This window comes from Malurus melanocephalus, unplaced genomic scaffold (assembly GCF_030028575.1).
Source record: "Malurus melanocephalus ecotype Western Australia unplaced genomic scaffold, MMel_1.1 scaffold_624, whole genome shotgun sequence".
NCBI classification, from domain to species: Eukaryota; Metazoa; Chordata; class Aves; order Passeriformes; family Maluridae; genus Malurus; species Malurus melanocephalus.
This window is the reverse complement of record NW_026623856.1, coordinates 95,623-123,560: the sequence shown is the minus strand read 5'-3', so window position 1 is coordinate 123,560 and position 27,938 is coordinate 95,623. Positions and strand designations below refer to the sequence as shown.

Sequence of the window (27,938 nt, the reverse complement as noted above, 5' to 3'; positions counted from 1 at the left end):
TTTTTAATTCTGAAGCTCTATTTGTACCTTAAAGCTATGACCACAGCTTTGATTTTGGGCTATGAGTATCCTTTCAAGAAAGGGGTACTACCGTGAACATCTTTAAAGCCCCTCTGAAGAAACATAGATACTGAAGTTGAGTTAGGTGTTGTACAGTCAACATCCAGTTAGATGTAATTAAGGGGCTGATATTGTTTGTGACTATTTCTCATATTCTTTGTGTATAATCATTTTCCTATCTGGCTTATTTGCACAGAATAAAACTTAATTTTTGTAGCCTACTCAGATGTATTTTTTCTTATAATATTATGTTGTAATTGGTTTCAGTATTATTCGAACTATTGATGGCAATGTTCTTCACAAGTACAAACATCCAGCAGCAGTGTTTGGCTGTGATTGGAGTCAAAACAACAAGTAAGTAAAAATTAGCCCAAAGAATTGACAATATTTACTATTTAAATTGTTTACCAGCAAAGTAACACAAAATTATTTAGAATGGGATATTCACTGTGATAGTAAAACACTGAAATTATCTGTTCCACAGTAGGATATGCCTATAGCAGCTCTCTGTTCTTGGTAGTATATTTCATTGAACACCATGAACTTCCTTAACTTTCAAAGGAGGATCTTTTCATATTGATAAGAGAAAAAAAATTATCTAGCTCAATATATAATGGGGATGAAAAAGGCAGACATTTAATACCATGAAAGAGGGGTTTAGGTTGGCATCCTTGTAGTGATTGCTAAGGTGAAGATGTAGCAGACAACTAAACGCATTGTGATTATATGTGTATTTTGTAGATAGTTTCTAATAATAACATGAGAACCTTTTATCAAAAAAAAAATGTATAGTTATTCAATCTATTAATAGTTGAGTATTGGGTGCATGGTCAGACTAGTGCAAACACTTTTCCCCTTTGCAACTAATAGATCTCTAACAAGATTTTTTCTGATTTAGTTTCTTTAAATCTTAAGGAGACAAAGGAGAAGGAAAAATACGCTATTTAAAAAAAAAAATTGCAAATTGCATGCTACATTTTTTAAAAATTTAAAAAAGCATTGATCATCTCTGTGACCAAGGATTTTGCTGTTTTTATTTTGTAGAGATATGATAGCTACTGGTTGTGAGGATAAAAATGTTCGTGTTTACTACTTGGCGACTAGCTCTGATCAACCACTGAAACTTTTCACTGGGCATACTGCAAAGGTGTTTCATGTACGGTGGTCTCCTCTCAGAGAAGGAATCCTCTGCAGTGGTTCTGATGACTGGTTAGTATTTCTAACTATTAGAAAACTTAAACCTCACACAGGACTATTGGAGGAATTTAAGATCTTTACTTTTTATGGTGTTGTGAATAGTTAAGAATCTAAACCACTGTCTTGTTCAGATTCAGGTTTTAGCTTTGCTCTTAGCTTTATGTATATTTGGGCAGCAGGATCATTATCTATGTCGTGGGTTTAAAACCTGATCTTCCCTTATCCGAGTTACGGCATCAAAATGTGGTGGTTTTGACTGTGCTGACAGCCACGACGTCCTCTCCCTTCCCCCACCAGAGAGAGAGAAGGGAGAGCGAAAACCTAATTAACACGAGAATTTATGGCTTTGAGATAAACATAGCATAATTGGGAGAAAGATATGTATGTGCTCCACAAAGATAGTCAGGCAGGCTACATAACTTAAGTTGCAAAACAGATTTATTACTACACACTAAGAATACTAAGACACTGGGGGGAAAACAGAGATAAGGGATAAATTTACAAGGAGAAGAAAAATAAAATAGACATTTTAAGACACTTGTTATCCTTTCCGAGGACCCGTATCTTTTTCCAAGTCCCATCCCTCTCCACTCCCCCCATGTTGTCCCTCACACAAAGGGGGCCAGGAAAATGAAAGTCTAACACAGATCAAAACACTCAGTTATTGTCAAGTGTCGTAGGAGAAACATTCTTAGAGCTCCAACTGTGGGAGTTGTCTTCTCTGAGAATAGTCAGTGTATAACTGTTAATGGCAGGGAAAAGAAAAATTCCTTTACCTCACAGGAGAAAAGAAAGAATGTCCTTCAAGGCCAGACTGCGTTGTTTTCTCAGCGTGAGACCGACTATCACAAACCTCCTGGCAGAGCACAGCTTCATTTGCTTGAGCGGAGGCACCTCTCCCTCCCMGCAGAACAACATCTTCTTCTTAATCATTTCAGTCCAGTCCTCAAAGGCCAGGGGTTTTTTTTGTTTTTCCTCCTCACAGCAAGGTCTCTCTCTTGTTCCCTATTCAGGTCTCTCTCTCAGTCCTTTCCGAGACACTTATTTCCTCCATGTTCGAGAATCACAGCAAGGGCACAGCTTCTCCTTACTGTTCTGTGATCTTTAGGTCTCCATTTTTCTTCTTACATCTCCTCACCCTCCTGCTCTGTTTTTTTCCTGGTGCATGATACTAAAAACTACATGCTAACAACTTAAAACTAAACATGGCGGCTGCCCTATCTTATTTTGATTTCTTTCTTAAATACTACATAATATGTCATCACAGAGGTGTAACCAACCTGTGCAATTGGCCCAGGCCTGATGGGCAGCCTGTCAGTCAACCCAGAGCCAATGATGGATTGGCTTTAAAACACAGGAGGCAGAGCTCCTTTTGTTGGAGAAGAAGGAGAAAGCTTCTAGAACTACCTCACAGCAGCCATCTTTGTGGTTTTCTTGGTCCCATCCCCCCACCACCAAAAAATCAGACCAAGTAAAACCATGACAATCTAAAATTGTCGCAACTGCTGCAATAGTGCAACTTTCCAAATGCTTTCCCAAGAGTAGTGTCAGTGCCTGGTGCTGTTACTGAGAGGAATAATACAAACAGGATACCACATGTGTACATTATGTCTAAAGAAACAGATGCAAGACCTGCTCTTATTTGATAGTTTTCAAAAGTATACTTAAGTAGAATCTACAGAGAATTTTATGAGTATTAGATACTTCCATTTTGTTGGTTTAATGACATTGCTTTTGAGGGAGATCAGTCTGTGGTAAGCAGGAGGAAGCATTTTTCTRTAATTCTAAGCCACTTCCCTGCAGAGTATACAAGATGTTTTTGTAAAGGATAGCAAGTTTGAAGCGTTGACTTCTATAGCTTTCCTAATTACCATTCATTACAGGTTTTTGCTTGAAGCAAAATCTGTTAGTTCATATTGTAGTGATTCATGATAGGAAAGAACTTGATAGCAAACTTCTTGACAATAAAATACATTGGACAGGACTGGCCCTAGAATTGAACCCTGAGGAGCATCGCTCACCATGACCGGTCACCAGCCATACTTAGCCCCTTTCGCTATAAAACTTTGAGGCCTGATGTGATGCAAATATAAATTTGAAGCTTAGAATATAAGTAGAGAAATAATTACATTTCAATAGCTGATTTGATGCAAATTGGTCTCTCATTCTGTTTCAGTACTGTTAGGATATGGGATTATACACAGGATGCTTGTATAAATGTTCTTAGTGGGCATACAGCTCCAGTACGGGGACTGATGTGGAATCCTGAAATTCCTTACCTTCTAATATCTGGCAGTTGGGACTATACAATTCGAGTCTGGGACACAAGAGATGGAACGTGTTTGGACACGGTTTATGATCATGGTGCAGATGTATATGGTAACATTTTTTAAATTTTGTTTTATTTCTGTGTTGAAATGCGTTCTAGTATGTTTTGACATTTATAAAGTAATTTAATCAAACAGATTATTAGATAAACTTAATTGACTACATGTTTAAATGTCCTCTCTACTAGGATTAACATGCCATCCTAGTCGTCCATTTACTGTGGCATCCTGCTCTCGAGATTCCACTGTGAGACTCTGGTCACTGACACCTCTGATAAATCCACTACAAATAAATATCATAACAGATAGATGTTGGGATGATATTATCAGTAATACAGGTAAACAAATTGTATATACCATTGTTTTAATTTTCTTTATGTTACTATTCTTATTCTTTGTTTGTTTTTTATTTTAATATATGAATCTTTGTGTGTGTTAGATCRTGCTGTGGAATCCGGTGCTCCACCTTTGCTGTGTGGTAAAGTTTCCAGGGATATTAAACAAGAATTGGAAAAGTTGCCAGGAAATCATCGAGGAAAAAAACTAAGGTGGTTTTCAGAATGTTTTTCAGTAAGTATTCTGCAAACTTAGGGATTTTGTCAGTGCATGACTTTCTCTGCTGAAGTCAGTGTTCAAAATTGAGATTTCTTTCTTCTCTACCATTTTTTTTCTTTTTCTTGAAGGGACCTTAGAAAACAGGCAGAAATCCATTCTATTTCTTAACAGATCTGCATGTAAAAATATCCATGATTGAATTGTCTGTCAGTTGTGAACACCAGGTTTTTGCAAAGCTAAATTAGTGAAACAATATCATTTTCTATAGGAAAGGTTAATTTGACAGCAATTTGCTATTGAAAGAAATTAAAGTATGTGTTTAATCAAACTGTGTTTGAGCATTTAATTTTTAATTCATCAAAAGAACACCCTCATTACTGATAAGGTTTGAACTGCCCAAGTATCTGTGCCCAAACTTCTCTTTATGTTCCGGGATCTGTAGATCTGGATGACCCATGCCCCAGTATTGCCTTTTCTTCACTGCAGTAATAATTTATGCAAATGGTTAGAGCCTCTCAGTGCAATTGAGTTAAAATATAAACTGCTGGGTCCCTGTGAGTGCTTACCTGCAGAGGAGCTGAACTTGAGGTAGAATAAGGACAAAAATGACCTGGAACTACAGCTTGTGTCAAACACTGTTGTAATTTAAGTCAAAACACTGGTCTGCAAGGACCTAGTTCATCCAAAAATTCTTTTTTGAGTTGTAGCTAAATGGAAGTGTATTATTTAGAAATCCTGAGACAATCTTGCTCAATTTCAAATCTGGATATTAACTTTTTTATTAAAAATATATTTTATGGAATTCGTTGTTTCACAGAAGTTACAAATTTTGATTTGAGAGTAAAACTGTTAAAAGAATATTAGAATTTTCCAAGAACAAAAGTTTTTTTGATCAGCTACATTCAGTGCTTTTTGAGTCCAGAAAATGAGATACTGTGCTAAACTATGAGGAGAGAAATAAGAGTTTTAATTGACAGAAAAAAGAGTAGTTTTTTCTTTTTTTGGGGNGGTAGTGGACAAGGGGAAAAGAATGTTTCCCGGTAGGGAATGCTTTTTTTTTGCTTTTTATCAACTCAGAAATATTTGGACTTCTAAACTTGTAATCCTCTTATTCTTAGCAAAGCTTTCTCAGGTCAAAGGTTTAATGATTTTTTTGAGCTTTGAAATACTCTCTTCTAGACCTCATTCAATTATAAGCTGTTGTCCTATTGCTGCAGAAGGATTGGTCTCAAAGGCTACACCAATAGAAATGCTTAAAATTTATTTTTAAAAAAGTTACTTTGTGCATATGCCATTATCTTATATGGGTCTATTTCAAAATTTAATATTAAGGTAATAAACCAGATTGTGGCAATCAAGCCTTGAGGCCTTAATATCCCTGGCCCATGCCTTTGCTTTACAGAAAGTGGTAAAGTACTGGGTCAGCTCCTGCACTCCAGAAGCTGACTGTTTTGTGCCRGCATCAGACACAAGATGGCTTGTATGTCCTTGGAAGCAAAAGGGAAAATTCTAATGGCAAGCTCTCAGCTACATCCATGCATAACCAAATAGGTTCATGGATCTCACTGTATCTTCACTGCCTTCAAGAGGACTGACGAATTTGTAGTATCTTGAATTAATCCACGTTTTCATAATAAAGATTCTAATATTGAAATGGTATTTATTGTAGTTGACCGACAATCTTTTCCAATGACTTTATAAGTTCAAGTTTCTCTCTTGACTGTTACTGTAATAAAACTCTTCTTCCCTAATAATTTTAGCCTCCAGGAGGCAGCAAAAATTTATGGGATTTGGTTGCTGTAATAAAAGGACAGGATGACAGTTTGCTTCCACAAAACTACTGCAAAGGAATTATGCATATGAAGCACCTCATTAGATTTAGAATGGTAAGTGAAGCACAGACAATATGTGAAAATGGTTAGTCCATGTACTTCTTTTTTACTCTTTAAAAATAACATTCATTGTTTTACCAGAGTCACAATTTCATGTCCAAAGATATTTGTGCAATACCAGCTCTTCACTGCAATACTTGTCTGTTACAATAGTATCTAGCTAAGTTTGTGTGACTTCGTGTATACTCAGGGTTAAAAGGCTAGATTGCAGTTAATAACTAGAAAAGCATTTTTCAAAACAGTTAAATAAATTGCAAAGCAATCATCACTACAATTTCAGCTATGAAGTGAGTTTGTCTTCCCTATTATATAGACTGTACTTATATGTTCAGAAAAGTCAATTTATTTGATTGTATTAACATGAAGTGTGTAGCTATGTTCAGATGTACAGATGGAATTCATGTCTGAAAATGGAGGAGAGTCAGCAGAAGTATGTCCTTCTGGAAGAAGGAATGGGTAAAACAAGAATTTATTCTCATTAATACAGATGTGCAGCTTAAGAGTGAGTTGGATGAGAATAGGAAATTCAAGTACTAGGCCATAAAGTTATTAGTAGCTGAACTTATGAATATGCGGCCAGTTTGTGTAGAATATGCAGATTCATTGTTCTGTTAGGAAGTTCTTAGGAATACTAAAGAATCTCATACTCTAGTGATTGAATTGTAAATAGAAGAAAAATTGTCTACTGGTATGGATCAGGGAATGCGCTTGCCAGCCCCAGGGCTAATACTTGCCAGGTATCACCTGTTATTTGCTGTTACATATTGTCCCTTTTGCAAAATCACAAGCTCTTTAAGAATGTCCTACATTCCTTATGATGCTCAAGTGATTAAATTTTATTAGTTTTGTTAACTATAATAATAGCAGCTGTTCTGCTAATCCTATGAAGCTCTGCTTGTGTGTCCACATGCCCAAAGAAGTTATCCTGAGAAGTTAGCCAGTTAGCCTGAGAAGACATTAGCTCTTGATTTGTGCAGTGTAAACAGTCTGTTTATCCCTGCAACATGATTTCATGCATTTCTAACTCCAGTTACCTAGAGTAACTACAGTAATTGCTGGTCATTCTGTGGAGCTGGATTAAGTGTTCACATTAATTAAAAGTATTTTGTCCCCTTCTTCCTGACTCAGAATCTTGTTTGAGACCTTTAAGAGAAAGTAAGGGGTAGGGTAAYGCTGACTGCTTAAGAACTGCTAATACTCTCTTTTTCATAAGAAACTGAATAATGGCACTGCAGCACCTAGACATTTCAGGATGAAGCAAGGATGTAGAGCAACTGTGTTTTTTCTGCTTTTAGGGAACAGAGAGAATGCACTGGAAACTTCAGCATGAAAATAATTACAAATATGGAGGTGCTGAGGAAAGAAATTAACATAGTTTATTTAGAAAAAGCCCAGATACTTGGGAGCTGCTATTGGTCTACATGGCAGTTTACTTTGGTGACAAATGTTGAAAATTCTTTCTTCATTTTCCATATATGGTACTGCAAAGTCACGAGTAGCCAAATGCCATCATTGTGCATTGGTGATAGAATTCAACTGAGAATTTTTGAAATGTGAAGCTCACTTTGCTTTTTTTTTTCTGTGTTACATATAATTCTATTGCAGCTTGTTTCTCAGACTGACAGATGAAGAAATTAGGTCTTATCTCCCCAACTAATAAAAAGAATTGCAGTAGCTGGGAATATAAATAATTTATTGGCCATAAGGTTAATGGGCCACAACAGATCAGGCCCCAGAGCCTATTGTCTACCAGTTAAATCTACTGTCTTTGTTATTTCTTTATGTGGACATCATTATAATGATAATACATACGACTTCCAGCTTCATATGGTTTATGATAACAAATACTTTTTTCTAAGTTTCAAAATACCAAGATTTTTATGAGAGAGATCTGGGTGAATTATTATTATATACGAGAATTAAAAAATAAAGTTATTAAAGGAAGATAATAAAAATGTATGTGTGTAATAAAACACAGTTACTTTTACAACATATATATTCACTATAATCTCATTGAAATCTCTTTCAGTTAGCCTTTTCTCTAAAGAAGTTTTTTTCTTAAATTATAACCTTTATATTCCACTGTAATATATAACAATAGTCAATTCTTAAGAAAACTCATTTTCATCACAGAAAACTTCTTAATCTTTTCTTTTTTTCCCCTCAGTCCAAGGCACAAGAACTGACAACAGTAAAGATGTCTAAGTTTGGAGGCGGTATTGGTGCATCAAGCAAAGAGGAAAGACTCAAAGAAGCTGCAGAAATACATTTAAGATTAGGACAGCTTCAGCGATATTGTGAGCTAATGGTGGAACTTGGAGAGGTAAAATATCAGAATACTATTGAAGACTATTAAAATATGAAGGTTTCTGAAAACCAGCTACCCTAGGAAAGATGGGGAGGCAAATGAGTCACAAGTTCCAAAATGTAATCTTGTTCCAATTATTTTTAACATATGCAGTCTAAAGCATAACCCATTCCTTATTTAACTCTTAATATATTCATTTTTAATGGAAGAAAAATCACACTAGTTTACCATATGGCTGTTTCTCAAACAAAAATTAGTTGGTTAAATGTATTGCTGCTTTCTTCTAGTGGGACAAAGCTCTCTCAGTTGCACCTGGTGTATCAATGAAATATTGGAGGAAGTTAATGCAAAGGTAAGTTAATAAAAATATTTTATTATTGGACTGAATTGCAGCTTCAGTCCATAAAAGGACACAGTCAAGTAGGAAGGATGGATACTAATGTCAGTTATACTTGTCTTTTGCTACAGTATTCTAGGAATGTTACTTTCGTTCAGTAACTTTGGAATGGAACCGTGGAGGATTTCAACAACTTTGTGTACAAGAATCAAAGGGTTGAACATAAAATGCAACTTTATATACTTTTTAGTGCAATATTCACAGTTTGCAAGTCTGGAAAGGCAGATAGGTTTCAGTGAAATTTATTTGGCTTCATCTAACACCTATACCATATAGATAAGTTTGATGACTGTTCATATGTGTAGATATTTCTTGTTTATTTATTTATTTATTTGTTTAATTAGGAGAGCTGATCAGTTAATTCAGGAAGAAAATGATGATGTCATCCCATACTGTGTAGCTATTGGAGATGTGAAGAAACTGGTTTCTTTTTTTACTTCAAGGGGTCAGCTTAAAGAGGCTCTACTTGTTGCACAGGTATTACTACATCTGTGTAGTAGTAATGTGGAGAATGTATTTAGCTCTTAGCTTGTAACTCAGAATCGGACATGCAAATTTAGAAAGCTAGCTCTGTTCACTTTTGCAAAATCGCTGAATAGTGATGCCCTAGTCCTTATTTCCATATGATATTGACCAGTTTTTATGCAGAAATCATAAGGAAGAGATGTAAAGCCTGAATCATGTTTACATATTTAAAGCCTGATTCTTTGAAACTGCAATCAGATTACCATAATGAAAACTGATGTGTTCAATTTTGATTGAAATGGAACCTGATTTTCAACAGTCAGTATTGCCCTTAACATCAAAGGATTTGATTTCTCTGAGAAAATAGATTTCTTTGAATTTCTATTGGGAAACCATCTGTCTGTGTATTTTAGCTGAATAATGTACAGAATGGAATTTTGACTCATGCTTAGTTTTAACAAGTTGTGATGTTTTAAAGCAAGTTAAAGCTTCAGAAAGATCTTATTTTTTCATGCAAGAGAGGTATTCCAGAGAGAGATCAAAATTCATAGAATAGTCTTCATCTCAAAGGTTTAATCAGATGATAATAAGCAATGAAGTACCAGGACTTATTTTCCCTTTTGACTGAGCCCTTAGGTTTAATGATGTTATCCCAGCTACATCTTAAAGCACATGAAAGAATTTCAGAGAATCACAGAATCAGTTATTTTGGAAATGACCTCTGAGATCATAGAGTCCAACCCTTGAGCAAATACCACCTTATTAACTGATGTAATTTTAACCCACACTGATCTCTTTGTATTTAATGTTAATAATAAATTATTGCCAGATACCTTAAGCCACTGTATGCCAAACCTTTCCAGGTTTGCTGGTATACCTGCAGAAAATTATGTTTGGATTTCAACCTTCCAGCAGATCTGCTTGTTCCTTGGGGTGTAAAAATCAAGGTTGTGTCATTCACTATCCATTTTAAGTGCATCCCAATACTGAAAAATCCTGCACAAATGCTTAGGAAGGAAGAAGTCTCTTGCTTCTGTAGAATTCTTGTATGGCTAGATAATACTAGGCTAATATCTAGCTATGAGTAAATAATTGATTTAAACATTAAAAAAAAWTATTTGTTATAACTGAGCTTTAGAAAGATTTTTATAGATCTTAGATTGTTTTTATTGTTGTTGACAAATTGCATTTTATCTTCAGTTTGAATTGTGAATTAACTAATCAATTTTTTTTATTTTTATTCACTCCCAGGCAGCTTGTGAAGGAAATATACAGGTGTTGCCACTCTCCACAGCAAGTGGAGATTATGGTGGAAACAATACTGATGATTATAATGAGTAAGTTGTTACAGTTTGTATCTAAAACCTCATCTTAGTGCGGAGTGTAAAGTCATTAAGGAAGGTAAAATGTTATGGTTTAATTTTGCATCACCAGTTTGGAGTTCAACAAAATATTGCATCTTCTGTTAYTTAGTTAATAGAGTTACTACCTGATGCTACGTTCATTTCTCTATTGTGCCTCCTGGCACAAAATGGATTTTTTGTAAGTATGTATTATAAATGTCCTTTTCACTCCCTTGATATTTAAGATGCATTCCTATGCACTTAAATATATAGTGTATTAACTTAAAACTTTTGGTAAGTAGAGTGAGATTTAGCATTATCTGGGATCCCCTGTTATACATAATCTCCTCCTGAAGCTTTGCTGTTTGTCATCAGTGAAGATTCTGACAATGTACAGTAAAAGTCAGACTGAGAGAGTAGATTTAGATTAGATATTAGGAAAAAAATTGTTTATTGTGAGAATGGTGAGGCACTGGCACAGGTTGCCAAGAGAAGCTGGTGATGCCCCATCCCTGGAAGTGTTGAAGGCCAAGTTGGATGAGCCTCTAAGTGACCTGGTCTAGGGGAAGGTGTCCCTGCCCATGGCAGGGGGCTTGGAACAAGATGTTTTTTAAGGTGCCTTCCATTCCAAGCCATTTTATGGATCTATGATTCTCTTTGTCCATGCCCATAAAAAAATCCCAAATATGCACCTCTCCTTCTTTAGAACAGCGCTCAAAAACCTTAATTACATTATCAAGTTACAGGTGTAGTAACAAAAGCAGTTCAGAGACTGTGTAGTTAGTTAATTTACATGAGCAATTTTTGAGCATACTGGTGAGTATTAGAGAAATACTGGTGCAGAGTTTGCAGGTACAGATTGACTATACCAATATTTGGTTTTTTCTTCTGTCAATGTGAAGAGACATTTCCATACTGATGTATGTATGGGATTTTGGGAAACTGGCCCACCTCAGGATGCACTAACGTAACTAGTGGGTGAAGCTCAAACAGATTGTATTTTCAGGCTAGTAGTATCATTATCTGTGAGTCAAATATACAATTTTTAGGGTATAGAAGCAAATGTGGTAAATTTTACATAAATTAAGACCCAAGGAACTCCAGCATTAAAGTGACCTTGCAGAATTCATGTTTTGTTCTTGCAGGCTCTTGCAGAAGGTCAGCCAAGAACTAGCAGATTGGTATTTTCAGGATGGCCATGCAGTGCTTGCAGCATGTTGTCATCTGGCTGTTGAAAATATAGAGGTAATCTTTTTTACTTTAACCAAAGAAAGGGAAAAGCCAACACTGACTTTCTTTTTGGATCTGCACACGTGTTCTAAAATTTATGTATCACATTTTGAAATGGTGCATGGCATTTGATTGGTTTATATTTATGCAGTTAGATCCTTATAGCATTAAAGTTAGTAGCAAAACTCCCTTGATTTGATTAAACTCAAAATTTCTTTTATGCACAGAGAGTAGCATGTTGTTGCTGAATTGTATGTTCAGTATCTTGTTATATTAGACAATATAAAATACTTAAGTACCATGGACATTTACATCTTAGTGTTACTGTTTATGGTGACTGAAAATACCCATTCAGAATTGAAAATTATTGTGCTTCAGAAGATGTAATCTCTACCATGAAGAATTTACAGTCTAAATGAAGAAGTAAATAGGAAGAAAAAACCCACCTCTCAGTACAAAACCAGAACATACATGTAGGAAACATTTTATTAGATTTTTAATTTTGTTTGTGGTTTTACAAATGGTTTCTTTTCCTCATTCTCTCTGGATTTTGTTATTGCTGACTTAACATGTTTTCCCTCCTCTATCCCCCCAAATAAGTATTATTCCATCTTAATGAGCTGTTCAGAGAGAAATTGAGAATCAGTTAATGCCTGTATTTCTAAATAGGTTTATTTAAATTTGTTGTGTAGTCTCTTAGTGCTTGGCAGTCTGCTATGCCTATCAGTAACTCTGGTCGCTCAGAGAGAGCAAGAACAGGACAATCCTTTCTGTTTTCTTGAGGTTTGAGTCTCTTTTTATCAAAAGAGGTGGGAAATATGCACTCTGAATGCTAGTGTCCTTAAGATTAGATAGAATTCCTATAATCCATTTTAGGTATCATATTTATGTAATCTCTTCRGTTGAATAAAGGAAGGTTCTGCTAAAGGAAATCTATTTGGTTATTTAAAAACTGATTAACACATGGTGCACAATTATGTACTCATACAAGGGACCCAAATTATGTATACTTGAGTTTAATTATTTCATATTTTGTCGTTTAGTAAAAAGTCTCATAAGTGAATGTCATATGCTCAACATAGTGAATGCCCAAAAATGCTTATGTCCCTTAATATTATAATTTTTTCATTGAGCAAGCTTGCGATGACAAACCTGATTCGTGGAAATGAACTGGAGTTGGCAATCAGTGTGGGTACTGTCTTAGGAGAAAGTGCAGCACCAGCAACATATTATGCCCTAGAATTACTAGCAAGAAAATGTATGGCAGTAATAACATGGTAAGAATTTCTTAATCCAAAGATCTTTTATTCCTCCCTGACAAAACAATCAAGATGTGTCATTGTGAAACTTTTGTAGAGATCAAACCACCATGGGTAGGGAGAATAAAAATTGCTGCTTGAATAAGAATTGCTATATTAGACCTTTGAAGTACAGGGCATGCAAATTTTCTGCTTTAATCTCAAAATATGTTTTGTATGCATTGTAAATGAAAGAAGAGTCATTGTCAGAGTATGAAACCCCCTGAAAAAATAACCTTGCTACTTGGGCAGTAGGTTGCATCTGGAGTTCTAATTTGTACTGAGTAAAAAGAACTGCTTCAAAGTAAGGCTGGAATTGAGTTAAAAAGTCAAAAGGAACAGTAGCTTGAGTAGAATCTATAAATTGAGTTTTTGATTCAAAAACATAAAACTAAGAGTCTGAGGAATTGCTTTCTGTTGGCATTAGAAATACAAGTCTGCTGAAAAGCTTTAAGGATGAAACAGGATTACTATTTAATTCTGCAGAAGTAATTTCTCTCTTGCATATGAGGGAAACCTTCTGTGGTAAATTCTTCTCATTATAGTGGTTTTACTTTGAAGAATACAACTTCTTGTTTTTTATCTACCAATGAAAAAGAAGAAAACCTTCCTAAGATGTATTTGGCAGTTACATAGCTATTTCATAATTAACATTTCAGAGAAGATGTATACTTAAGCAGTTAAGGATCAGGTTTTTTTTCTACAGTTAGTATTTTCTAATATAACTAGATGCAGCCTGGGAGACACATTGTGACTCCTCTCTACAGAACATTTAGCCTGCCTTAGACAGTGAAATGTTGTAGAAAAAGATAAAATAAGAAATTGGTGACTTGCTGCTTTCATTTTGCAATGGTTTAGCATGTCTGCATTGCACCAGTCTTAATAGGGTCATCTTGGCAACTCCATCTGCAGCTTTTGAAGTGTCTGAAGTTCCTTCTTTGATCTGCATGCCTTCATTGTGAAGGGTATTTTTTATGTAGCCTCCARTAGAAAACACTGGATGTGGATTTAAGTGAACAGTGTGTATTTTTTCCAGTTTCCATTTTTTGCAGCATAACAAAAGCTTGTTTTGATCTCAGGGCTGTAATAAGTGTTCATAATAGTATGGCATTTATGTGTAGGTACATTAAGCTTGGCATGTGTACACTGAAGTCTACATGGGAATGAATACATGATAAAATTTTAAAGTGCTGCATATTGCCCAAGTGTACATCTGGATTTGTCAGTGGGTTTTACGTGCTCTACTGAACACCCTGCAATCCTGAATTCTGATTTTCAGCCGTTACAGCATATTTTTTACAGTCTGTAGGAAAAGATGAGAGATTCATTAATCTCTTTGTTTTGTAATAGATTCTCTTGGTTCGCTGCATTCATAAGATCATGTATTAGGAAGCTGGAATTCAAGGGTCTATGATATTGAAAGGCTCCCTTTTTGTTTTTACTGGTTGTTATGCTTACGGACATCCATTAGTTAGAAACATTTCACTGTGGAGAAGCACTTAACTGTAGACAGCAAAAGGACTACCAAAAGGACCCTGATAGTTTAATAAAGAAATCAGTTACTGGTGGAATGTTTCTTGGGTTTTGGTTGGTTGTTTTTAGAAATCCTCTGAAAAATAAAATTAAGTCAAAACTAAACATTCATGCACTTTCCCAAATCTTCAGCCTTGAGAAAATGCGTGAGTGTTTAAGGACACCCATTTAACACCTAGATACTGTTAAAAGCAACTTTCTGCTWTTCAAAAGACTAGTCATATTTTACTTGAGACACTGAATTCTTCATATGTAAACTCAGCCAACTCATTTTGATCTTTATACTTGACAGTGTTTTCAGTTTGATTCTTAAAAATCATTCCAGATAACACAATTTGTGGGCCATTATATGAGGGCTTCTTAGAATTATTTATTTTTAAAGGAATATTCCATTTTTTGACAAAACAATTTCTAATCATTGTTTAAATTGCTTATGAAGATTAATGCATATGAGTAAGTGATCTTAAAAAAAGTTTAAGAACTTGTGAAATATCCTAGATTCTGAAAGAGTGCTTCTGTAACTTGGAAAAGTGGCTATTGCATTGTAATATTATCATAGATTTTCTAAAGAACTTCTGTCATTGGTTTCTTTAGATTTTCAAAAGGCATAAAATAGAAAGGCTTTTCTTTGTTTTTGTTGAATTCAGTTGCCCTGATCCCCATATTTGCTGTTGTAGTTTAATTATTTTCTGTCAGATGTTTTCTCTGTAAAGTAATGCGAAAATTTGTTCAATACTGTTTCAATGTCTTCCTTTTAGCTTCCCATCACTTGGATACAGGTATTTTGCTTTTTTAGAGAAGGTTTAAGCTTATTGTTTCACTTAATAAAGTCAAACACTTTACTAAACTCTCTAAGTGTTCTAATTTTTAAGTGTGATTTGTACTTGGAAGTGGGATAGAAAGCATTTGCAAATATTGGGTATTAGCTTATCTGAATATTTTTAAGCTAAGGACGGCATTCTGAAAATGCAGAGGAAATCAGTAGGATTTTTTGCCTTACATAGGGACAAGTCAGGAGAAATGATGTCTGCATTAAAAAGAGTTACAGAACAACCAGAGTAACCAGTTATTAAAATTAAATAGAACTATTTACAGATCATTTTGTAATATTACACTTTCCCTTCAGCTGTTTGTTGTGTGAAGGATAGGGTAACAAATGGTAAAAAGTTTAGGAAAATAYCATAGATGTCAATTTGCTAAAACAGTTTTCCTTTGAGAAGGAAATTAAAACAGATGTCACTTTCTTTTCTTGTGTAATCTATTTCTATATCACATGAACATCAAGCCATTCTGGGTGACTGAAGATGCCTTACGTTGATGTCAAGAAGCTTTAGAAGCCTGGAATTTTGAGGATGGTTTCATGACACAGAATCACATTATGATCTTCCTTCTCTCAAATTTGATGGTTCCTACTCTCCCATTGTTCTGATGCTTAAAAATTGCACAGCTGTTTAATATAACCAACTAAAGCAACAGAAAATTAATGACTGACTTGGCCAAAAAGATGAATAATTAAGCCTCATTTATTGAAAAAAAAATACTCTTAGAGACTGAGGTTGCTTCTGCACTTCTCTGGAAATAGTTTTGGTTTTTTTCAGTAAACTCCTTATTATAAAAGGAATGTGAAAGAGAAAATAGTTTCCTTTTATTACAAACCATCAAGAATAACTACATGTCATCTTTTGTTTGTGCAGGGATTTAGCAGTTGATCTTCTTATGATGATTCCTGATAATAAACTGCAGTTAGCAAAACTATGTGCTTTTTATCCTGGATGCATACCAGAAATAAATGACCTGCATAAAAAGGTACAACATAAAAGAATTTACCTGAATGCTAATAAGGTTTTATATTGATTTACTTACTAATTTCAAAAAACATAAGGCCAAATAAACCACAGAATTAATTTGCCTCTACAGTTTTATATGTAACATATCCTTTTCAGCTCTGTTCATCTTAATTTATTTTCAGTATTGTACAATAAATTTAGTTCTTTATTTCTTATCTTTGTGTAGTCTTTCCCTGACACAGGTTACTTTCTGAGGTAGCTTATGACCTTTAGAATTACCTGTCAGTATGATTTATAACCTACTAGATGTGCAGCCTAATCATGTTTTGGCAGATCAACTTTCTATACAAGTCTGAATTGTTTTATATCTTATGTTTGTAATGTCCTTAAATTCCCCCTTTTCTCTTCAGCATCAGAAGGGTCTGCTCTGATAAATCCTTTAACGTGCAATTCAGACTGCACATTTATTAAACAGTAGTAAAAGCTTCACAGAAACATTAGCAATGAAAACTGGTACTGCTTAAAGTAAAGTTACAGAAACTCAGTGTTGTTCTCTGGTCTAGATGGCTTTTTTAATGCACATTATATGCAGGTATGTCTTTCCAACAATGACTCCTTCAGAGAGAATTTTTTCTACTTGTTATGTGCAATCAGTATTGCTCTGCATCTTAGATAAGTGTTTGAATCAATAATTTTCTGGCAAAATGTTGTTTTCCAGTGTAATCTTCCTGATGTGGAAGAATGTATGCGACTGGCAGAGACAATTGAGGCAGATGGGGATGTATTTGAAACAATAAAATACTATCTGTTAAGCACAGAACCTGACAAGGCTCTCCCCATTGGCATTCATTATGTGAAAGGTAGGTACTTGGATGAAGAGCCCTTTCAAAGCATAAGTCATTTGTATAACTTTTCTCATGGGATATTTTTCTATTCTTCAACAGAACAACTTTGTGTCTCAGACTGGACTTTAGATTCAGTCTTTCCATATCTTGATCTTCTGAGTTACATACGGACTGAACAGTTAATGTTGCCTAAATGTAATGAGTGAGTATATTTTCCTGACTTAGAAAAGTGGAACTTAATGAAAGGAAACTTTTGGAGTGTATATATAGGTGCACCCTGTTAGTATCATTTTTTTAATTTACCAGAAGACGGATACAAAAAAAATTTCAGCAAATATGCTCTGGTTTCAGTTTCCTGAAGTGGTGTCACAAATAATGTGGGCTTTTATGTCAAAATGTTAAGGAGAGTTGGGCTGCACTCTCAGAATTAACTCTAAAATAGTTGGATAGCTCTGGYTCACCTTTATGATGAATGGTTGAAGCTAGGCAGAGGTGTGAAGAATGAAACGGAGAAAAAAGTTGGGGAAACTTGGTGAAACTGAAATCCACACTAATATTTGGGACAATTTTATTTACATTTATAGTTCTATCATATTAAAAGGTCTGAGTGGTGGTGCTATTGTAACTTTACATGATTTGGCTTAAAAATTGTGTTGTAGGTGCCATTTAAAATTTAATAAAGGAGATCAATGTGAAGCAGATGAGTCTGTTTTAACAATTCCATGACACAGAAAGTAAGCATAAACAGCAAACATGTATTCTCCATAAAAGTCGATGGATAAATAAGGATTTAAAATTATACTGTGAACATGAGTTTGTTTGATGTTTTTGCAAATGCTTGTTGTTTGTCATGATTGATACTTGTTCACAGTATCAGTGTCATGATTGATACTTGTTTACAGATTTCGGAATGAGTTGCTGATTTTGTGTGGTTACATTGGTGCTTTACTTGCTATCAGAAGACAGTACAATAGCATTGTACCTGCACTGTATGAGTACACAAGGTAATACTATGTTTTCATTAAAGCTGAATAATCTCAGTTCTTATCATGACATGTACCACTTCTGCACATGTCCTCCCAAATATTAGAACAAAAACTGAGTTCCGAGTTCTATTATTAAGTTGTATTATTAACTTGCATGTGCAAGTTCCTTTACTTTTTTTATGCATGATGCATTTAGAAGTTTCTGAGGCAATTCAACAAGTTGTGAAACTGGATATCCGTCAAACTCCTAGTTCTGTGAGAAAAATAATTTATTGAAGTAGATGAGTATTCAGCATTACCTGCCTGTGACTATATTATGACAGTAACACTTCTAATTTGTATCTACCTGTAGATACAAGACTTGCCGGTACCAGCAAGGAGTAGCTTTGGGTTTAGAGTCTGTGACTGGGCACTAGCTTGATTCTCACCAAGAAATCCACTTTGACCTTCCGTTATTCAGTGACCTAATGTTCCCAGACATTAATGAATAATCAGCTAATATTCCCAGACACTAATGACTTCCAGCCCACTTGATGTAACCTGGCCATTCAGCCTTCTTCTGCCCAGCTCAGCCCCAGCCAGTCAGCTGACTAGACTTGACCTGGCTAAACCTGATTGACTTCTATCAGCCCAGCCTGACCCAGCTGACCTGACTGACCTGACCTCAACTATGTCATGTGACCCAACTTTGCCCACTTGCCCTGACCTAGCCCAATGCAGCTTGGCCCAGCTCACTTGACCCTATTCAGCCTGACTCACTTGATTTCACTAGGTGCATTTCATCTGACCCCACTTGAACTTGAACCAACTCAGTTTGTGATACTTTTGGCTGTAAAGCTTTCAATTACCTTGGGATATAAAGAACCACAGAACAATACAGCTTCAAGGTTTGTTCTTTGATTGCCCAATATCTTCAGGACTCACAGATTTTTAGATTGTAGCCCATCTTAAACTGGACACTTACATGCTTAAGGTGGACGATTTACATGCTTAAGCAGGGCATTTGTAAGGTATCCCAACACAAATGAAAGGTGGCTGAATTAGATCAAGTGGTAACTGCCCCTTAAATTATATTTTGAGAAATAAAAAATGCGTCCACTGCAAGGGCTTTGAAACTATTTTCTGCAAGTGAAACAAGGTTGCCTCAAAGCATGTGTTAAACTGAGGTTTCTCTAAATGCATTTTTACCATATGTAGTATATATAGGCAAGCAAAATGGATCCTTAATTTTAGTAAAGTTGACATTATTAAGAAATAAAAATACATATAGCCTTAAAATACCAAATTATCTCAAATTAAAAAAAATAGAGTGAACTAAATAAGGTGTAAATAGGGATAAATAAAATTTAAATCAAAAGCTATACTTTTATATCTGGTATGAGTATTACTAAGGTTTCATATAGTAGATTGTGAAGGATCAATTTATTTCCATAGTTATTCCATATCCAGTAAGAAGTAGTTTTACTTTGTTACAGTCAATGATGGTTTTCTTCTAAGAAAATAGTCATTTTTGGGATTAATTTGGATTTTAATTATTTGCATTCCTTTCCAGTCAGCTTTTAAAAAGACGGGAAGTATCAGTACCCCTGAAAATTGAACAGCTTTCTGAGGAATTAGATGCGTGGAGAGCTTGCACACAATCAAACAAGTAGGTGGACAAATGTAAAATTACCATGATACTAGTAGTATTTAACTGTTTAATTGTAAAATTATTACCTTTGTAAAATCTGAATGTCACTGCTTTATGGCTCTTAATTTCTATCACAAATTGAGAAACAAAGTTGGAAAAACAAATTTCTTGTATGTTCTTAGGCCTACAGATGAGTTGCCATGCACCCCGCCCTCTGAATCGCAGAAAGCGCTGTATTCAGTACTCGTATCACGAATTCAGGAGGAGCCTCTGAAAGGAATGGTTGGGCCAGACTGTGTCACTGGATCAAATCTTCCTAGTCATTCAGATGTTCATATCTCTTGTTTGACAGGGCTAAAGATACAGGTACGGTTTCAGAGACCTGCAGTGTTCTTTCTTGCTGATAGCAGTGACTACTTCTGAGGTTGCCATAAATCTAAGGTGCCTCCTATGATTTGGCATGAAAAACGTTTATCCTGTTATCACAGTTAGCCGAGTTAAAAGATGACAGGCCATGACATGTGCTATGTAAGAAAGGATATAAAAAGAATTGTCCAGTCAAATAGTAGTCCTTTCCCAAATCCAAAACTTTTTAATTTCTGTGTGAAAGACAGATTTCCTTTGCTAAATGTTGTGTGTAAAGTGCACGGATCTTATTCRCTACTTCTTCTCCTGAATAAAAGCCAGGAAATCATTTGTCTTCAACTACATACTAAAATTTTTCTGGTTTTGGTTTTTATCATTAGGGAAATTCATACTATAAAACTCAGAATTCATGGCTAATTAAATCCAGATATTAGAAGACTAAATATTCAAATATATTTATTCATCACTCACATAGAGGTTTATGATTAAAACCTATTAGTACTTGTAACATCTCATTAGTATATGTTGTTATTTCAATAAAGAGGAAATTGAAAGGTTCTGAAAACACTGCTCCTGACTCCAGGTAGTGCTTTAGTGTGAATTTACTCTCCTAGGCAATGCCAGGTCTGTTTCTCCAGTCCAGTGCAAAATGTCAGCCCAAAGAGTAACAGGGTGGTTTAGACCGATAGTTTTGTGACAAAAATTGGGGATTACAAAAAGCTAGTGTGATTTTTGAAGTAAACAAAATTCACAACTGCACTCCATCAATCTAAAAAACTTCCTGTCAACACTTCCACATTAGATCAGTGGCTTCTGTCTATGAGTGTACTCTCAACATTTGCTAACAACCATGTGAAGCTGCCACTGTTACAATCTATTCAACAAGAATAGTAAATATGGTGTCACCATCTTGTCATCTACAGGATCCTTATTTCTGGATTAGCGTATGTTAGGAGTCATGGCTTTAAGCATGCAGATCAGCTTAGAAATCAAAATTAGTTAATACTAAGGTAGAGCAGCCTACTTGTATGTGTTTACAAGTTTTATGTAGCAAGTTTGGAGAGCATATCTCTTTAAGAAAGCATTTAAACTGAATGGCAAGTTTGAGACCAGATTTTGTCCAATTAGTAAATTAGTAAATAGCTCCTTTTCCATCAGATAAATGGGTATTTTTTCCTTTCCACAGTGATTATTTCAAATTATTCTGTAGACTCCATGTAGACTCTGTTTTCAAATGATTCATGGAGGCATTATATTGGGAGTTTTTTTGTGGATAGGAAAAAGCACAGATCAACAGAGATAATGACAGACATGAAATATGGACAATATTCTGAAGAAAAATGCTTGTTACCTCAATTTCTAAATGAGGCTAAATTTAACTCTGGAATAATTGACAATAAAATAACAATAAAATACATTAAACTATAAATTAAATATTAGAAAACATTAGGTTGACAGATTTGGGAACACAGCAAGTTCACTCAATTCATAATGTGTAGCTGTTATCAAAATTTTAAGTTGGTGGGGTAAAATTTTTGCCTGAACATAGATGGTAGGTCTAAATAAGGTTTTTCTGTTCTTCTCAGATTAAATGTGCTTTCTGTTGTGGTGGCCTTTACACAATGCATGTGTAATTTCTTTATTTTTCCCTCTCCAAACATCTTTACTTTACAGGGTCCTGTGTTCTTTCTTGAAGATGGAAAATCTGCTATTTCACTGAATGATGCTTTGATGTGGGCCAAAGTGAATCCTTTTTCACCACTAGGAACAGGAATACGACTTAATCCATTTTGATGAGGTGTTTCCTCTGTACTTTATAGTGCTTAAAATAACACTCTGGGGCTTAATGTTGATTTAAGTTTGATTGTCAAAGGACAGAAAGGTGGTAGTTGATTACTCCTGAAGGCCAGTTACTTGAACCTTGAAATTTATATAATGAGAACAAAAGGATTTCTATACAAATGCTTGTTGAGAACCCAAAGAAAAAGGTTATTTGATAACCCAAAGAAAGTCCTAGTTTCATATATAGCCATGCCTTTTTTTAATAAGAGTATTGTCATCAGACAATTATTTTAGTCAACTCTGTGTGAATAGATGCCTTGTAAAGTAAGCAAGTATCTGCACATTACTAAAATATTGATAACAAACTGTGAAATCAATAAACACACTTCCAAATATATAATAAAATGACTTTATTGATAGTAACTGCAAACTGCTTTTAGAATGACTGAAATACTGTGGCTCTTTCACACATTGTGTCCACCTTTTTAATTTGAACTAATTTTTACACACAGGGTTCTATTGCAGAAGTAAAATTTAAAGAATAGGTTTTTTTTATCCACTCATTATTGTGCTTTAACAGCAGTACAAATAGCGGTTCACTTAYGTTTTGTTTCGATTATCTATTTATTGTATATTATTTAGATTATCTAGATTACAAAGTTCTATTTTCTACTAGGATCATCTTTAGCAACTTTCCCCCTTATACTTTCATGGGAGGCTAAATCTCTTTATAATTTTTTTTTTAACAAAGGCTTTGTAAGGAACAAACAGAAAAATTATTGAAATTATTTAACTATGCTATGTACATTTAAAATGCTTGTTTTCTTTTTACATTTTGTATTAGTTTTAAACATACATATAGTATGGCAGATTAGAAGTAAATACATGTGCATATATATTTTTATTTACTAAGTCTGTTCTAAAATGGAAAAACAGTTGTGGCAATAGAATGCTAAAAATATTTAAACCTTAAAGCTGTATATAGTATGGAATGTAATTATAAGACAAATATTATACTTACTATTCTTACTAATAAGTCTTAGAATTGCTCACCTGTAGAAAAGATGGTTTCAATACTCTTTATTAGCTCAATTGATGGCATATAAGCAGAAATCTACTTTATCTGCACTTACATTTTTTCCTGCTGCTTTAGAATGAATTTTAAAATTAATTTAAATTCCTGATAGTTACATGAAATGTAAAGAGGTTGCAATTAAAACTAGGCAGAATTATTTCTACAGAAACTGTTGTGAGACTGGAAATAGTATCAGGTTGCTATTTCGCACAGCCTATGAAAGAATCCTCAATACAGAGGTAAGCCATGCCCTCATTCAGCTATAGAAATGACAATGCTATCCTGCTGGAAAGGTGGGATGGAGATTACAAATAAAAAAAATCCTGGGTTGTGTTTTTCCTCCCTCTTTAAAAAGGTGACATTTCAATTTGGCAGCATTCTAGCGTATTATTACAGGGTTTCTGATGTAAGAATATCTTGGGTGGAGGGAACACTTAGCTGTTTTCCCCATCTTTGTACCGATCCGAATGCTTTACTTTCTGCAGGTATTCTTGGAAAATGTTTTTTCTCTGTTTAACTCCATGGAGTTTGCAGAAGAAGAATTTAGTTTCAGAAGTTAAAATTCATAGTCTGAAAGAGTTTTCCATCAGTCAATATCTTATTTTGCTTCTGTCAAATTGAAGAATATCTGCCTTTTAATGCATAAATTTTAAAACCTGGTATTTAAAGTTGTGGATGCAGAGGTGTAGAGCAAAGGTAACAACTGAACATTCAGCCCCATGAGTGATGATGGGATCTGAAGCATTGACTCAGCTGTCATTCTACTACATTTAAAAGCTTTTGCTGTATCATAAGGATTTTACCAATATTTCACAGTTAAAATCTGTTACAATATGTAGTATAACTGCATCAAATTGGGCGTTCACTTGGAATCTTGGGCAAATCTACTCCCTCTTTAAATCACCGAGTGAGGGTTAAGAGGGTTTCATTACTAAAATACAAAAATTAAGTCAAAGGGCATTTTTTATATTAGGGATCCATCACGTAACAGTCATTGTGAATAACACGAAGTTGTATTTTCATAAAAGTTGTTTGGACAGTGGTGAGTGATGGGAATATGCAGAAAAGGTTGTAATAGTGTCTGCTGTTACAGCTGGGGTTGCAACTGTCAGCTGGTTCATCATTTTCAAAAATAATTTCAGGTTGCTTATATGTAACTTCGTTGTCTAGTACAGCAAGTCAAATACAGATATCTCCCCTTCATATTAAAGAATACTTTGTCTTGAAAAGAATGTTTGACTCCTCTGTAAAAGTTGTATTCCCATTTGAATGAAGAAACTATCAAGCTACACAGCTAGTGCTTTCCARTTCCTATTAAATTTCAATTAAGTTTAATATCACTTTATCCCTGTGACACCAAATCCATTGTTCTATGGAAATAATCTGTCCAACAGTACTGGCATGTTTACAAGCTTCACAGACAGCTTCACTGGTAGCTGCAGTCTGAGATGCGAGATTTGGCACTTTAAATCCATGTTGTTGGACTTCAATGATACCCCGTTTGTTACACCCTGCATGGGGCTCCTGCCGGGCTGGGCCAGTGGTGCTGCGCTGGCCGTGGCCGGAGCCCAGCAGCACCCACCATCCTGGGACAGGCCCAGGAGAAACACACGGAGTACCTTGTATTCCACGTGTTTTCTCAGCCCACCAGCACAGTACTCCTGTGGCTCTCTGGAACTCTTTCATCAAGCCTACAGGATTTCACTGTTGGATTTCTTTCCAGAATTGACATATTACACTCCTTTTTTTTCCTCAAAATGCCTTAGAATACTTTTTGCTGGTATAACAATTCATCTTAAAGAGCTTTACTGTAATAGTCTTTAACAGTGCTCTGACCTGGGTCAATGTTTGCTTCAGATCCTGGTTCCTAATAATTTAATATATTACTTAACTTTTATTTCATGCTAAGAATTCAACCGATCTAAGCCATGTTGGAATAGGGCCCTCACAGCATGAGAACAGTAACAAACTTGCTTCCTTTCATTTCTGGCTAAACAAGGGATCATTTTTAGAAGGCTTTTTACCAAGCACTAACACCAGGCATTTTATTGCTCTGTGTTTTTGGTATGTGGCTATAGCACGCTCTGATCTGCCAGAGGCCTGTTCCCACGCATAATCCTGCCAGGCCAACCACATCCATTCCCTTTTTGTTTGTCCCTGTTACATAGTAACAGAAGCAATGTCCCATCCAACTTGGCTGAGTTGCCAAAATGAGCTCAATTCTTACATAATAATCTGTTAGCAAAAGATTGAAGTTTACGTTGAAAAGTGCCTCCTGCCTGAGATCAAAATAATGGTATTACCCATTAGCCACTTTCTTCCGACTAGTCTCAGATGCTGTATAATTGCAGAAAAAATAGTACGAAATACCTGTAAACTACAAAGATGGTCTTGTTTGCACTTTGGATGGTGGCAGGGGTCAGGGAGAATGGTGGCAGTAGATATTGTGAATGCCATAAGAGCATGAACACACACGTATTTGCAATGAGATGGCTTGGACTCTGATGTGACTCTCAGGAAAGCTTGTAACATTAACTAGTTGTGTTCTGAACAGGTGTTTTGCAAAACAGCCATGTTGGCTCCAAACTGGCAGAGGTATATAGAACATGAGAGCTTTTTCTGCCACTTTGTCTGAATCAAACTTGAAAAGCAATGTGTACACCTGAAGGGGAGGATCTAAATGAGTTCGTTCTATGTGAAGAAGTTCAACAGTGCCATGGTTGGCTTGGCAGTTCAAAATTTGTCAAGTAATGCACAGTAATGGTGTTGTACCTAAAAACACAAACCACCAATTTCTGCATGAAAACCAAAACCACCAGACTCGTTCCAGTACAGACTCAGGATATGATGGACTCCAAGCAGCTCCTCATATTTATATCTGACTTTCCTTTGAACTCCAGAAAAGATCCCTAACTAGAGTTTTTGCAGGGAACAGAAGCAAATAAAGCTATTTAACACGGTGTCGAGACAGCTGCATTTTTTTATTAGGTGCATATAATTTAGTGACCGAGTAAGCATTCCTCTTKGTAAAAAACTTCCTCTATAGTTAGCACTTAGCATCTTTCCAGTAGAAGCATAAATACTGAAAGGAGTCACCGAAAATGAATGGAAGAGGGTGAATCACAAAGGGCAAAAGGCAAGTTTTCAGATGTTCCATGCTTTGGTTTGCAGGAATTGAGTATCAGTCACTGAGAAGGTGACTACAAGGAAGGTGACTACCAAATGAGAAGAGGGAAATGATGATTGTGATCTTACTACATGAAAATGCAGTAAGATCACAATCATCAAAATGCAAGGGCATGAGCAAGGCCTTAGGGTTTTCTAATGTCTCTTGGGGGTGTCATCATTCCTTCTCTGGCTAGAGTTGAACAATTCCAACTTTTGACCAAAATGCCAGCTAGAGTATTCTGGGATTTTGCAACAGGATTTTTGGAGCTGGGTAATTGTTTACAAAACAGTCAGAAAGAGAAGTAATGTCCTTCCAAGGGCTATACCTATCCCAGTACAGAAAACTGAAGTATTTTTGAAACCTTGCATTCACCTCCTGAACCTGAGCTTGAAGATTCAGTATCCACATCTCCACGATATGCCTTTAGAAACTTCACAGATACCAGACATTAAAATATGTCTTTCTCTGAGGCAAATAACTATTGATTATGGCCATTAAATGCTTGTTATACACCATTGTTGCAAAAAGATAAGGAAAGTGCCAATGTAATTCTGTTTTACAAGAGATCAAAAGTATCTCAGCATTAAGGCTTTTGATAAATATTCCTCTGGAATTTTTAAAGTTGCTAATTGTACAATAACCAGAATTCTATAACCTCAATTTTTTTATATTCACACCAGTTTAATTACAATTCACAGCAAAGGCAGTGAGGAAGAGTAAAGGAGGTTTCTCACTGTGATTAATGAATTTTCTATATAAAGAAAAGGAGAAAGAAGTGACATTTATTTGTTTTATTTTTATCAATGTATATAGTGCACTCATGACCAAGTATTTTTAGGTACATGAACAACAGAAATTTAAAAACACACTGATTCCAAATGGACAAATTTAACAAATAACAATGAAGAAACTCTTTGTGGTTCAGGTGATTCAAACAGAATTTAAAAACATAAGCACAATTAAAGTTAACAGTACTAAAGCTATTGAGTAACAGTTAAGATAAATCATGTCCCAGAGTATCAGCACACATTCAATTCAGCTGGATTGGCACCTTGGCACTAGTTGCTGAATGGCTCCCAATTACTATTACATTACAAACACTAAGTGTCAAAGATACAATTCTTTTAAGCAATATGCAAAAGGCTTTTTTATTCTGCTCAGCAGTTCTTTAGATAAAACAATAAACAGAAGAAAAAGTACTTGCTATGTTTAAGTTTTTCACAATTATCGTGTTATCTGTACTGTAAGAAATTCTTAAGTATTGTTGGCAACTGGAGTTGTGGAACAAGGTGCAGTCTAGTTCTTCCTATGTAATTTCGGATACRTAGTCGGCAGAGCTGACAAAGAGAAGATGGTGTGGCTGCAAACCATAAAGAAAGGAGTTTAATTGTACAACTGTAAAAGCCAACACTTCATTTTAAACACTCATGCACAATGATAAGATTTCTAAAAAAAAAAACCCAAAAATAAGTTTACATTTTGCAAATTTGACCTTTTTCTTCATTCCCTTTTCCATTTCATGTCCCATTGCATGTCTGCCCTCAAAGATAAAGACTGGGACTGCTTAAACCTTAATACTAGGGAAATAACAAAGAAAGCAACACAAGGTCAGKTTTTTTTTAATTAAAACCCAGCTGCCAGACAATATCTGATGTCAATAACTTTAAAAACTGCAGGCTTGTTTCCTTTTTTT

The 27,938-nt window shown here is 35.2% G+C and overlaps 2 protein-coding genes across 7 annotated transcripts in view; one reads left to right on the top strand and one right to left on the bottom strand.

Moving 5' to 3' along the window:
- Positions 1-23,138, top strand: part of WDR17 (WD repeat domain 17) — a 37,357-nt gene extending 14,219 nt beyond the window's left edge. The window contains 20 exon segments of the mRNA XM_057383336.1: positions 328-414; positions 1,105-1,269; positions 3,434-3,636; positions 3,773-3,922; positions 4,024-4,154; positions 5,900-6,025; positions 8,199-8,354; positions 8,627-8,691; positions 9,081-9,213; positions 10,453-10,538; positions 11,690-11,789; positions 12,912-13,051; positions 15,364-15,384; positions 16,300-16,411; positions 17,111-17,252; positions 17,337-17,439; positions 18,140-18,241; positions 19,776-19,871; positions 20,036-20,219; positions 21,894-23,138. Of these exon segments, the coding sequence (XP_057239319.1) occupies positions 328-414; positions 1,105-1,269; positions 3,434-3,636; positions 3,773-3,922; positions 4,024-4,154; positions 5,900-6,025; positions 8,199-8,354; positions 8,627-8,691; positions 9,081-9,213; positions 10,453-10,538; positions 11,690-11,789; positions 12,912-13,051; positions 15,364-15,384; positions 16,300-16,411; positions 17,111-17,252; positions 17,337-17,439; positions 18,140-18,241; positions 19,776-19,871; positions 20,036-20,219; positions 21,894-22,013 (2,422 nt within the window). The 3' untranslated portion in view covers positions 22,014-23,138.
- A 2,795-nt stretch (positions 23,139-25,933) lies between these two features.
- The window catches only part of ASB5 (ankyrin repeat and SOCS box containing 5), a 43,426-nt gene continuing 41,421 nt past the window's right edge, over positions 25,934-27,938 (bottom strand). For all 6 annotated transcript variants that reach the window (XM_057383330.1, XM_057383331.1, XM_057383332.1 and 3 more), the window contains one exon: positions 25,934-27,605. In XM_057383330.1, coding sequence (XP_057239313.1) covers positions 27,478-27,605 — 128 coding nt within the window. In that variant the 3' untranslated portion in view covers positions 25,934-27,477. The remainder of the gene's footprint in view (positions 27,606-27,938) is intronic.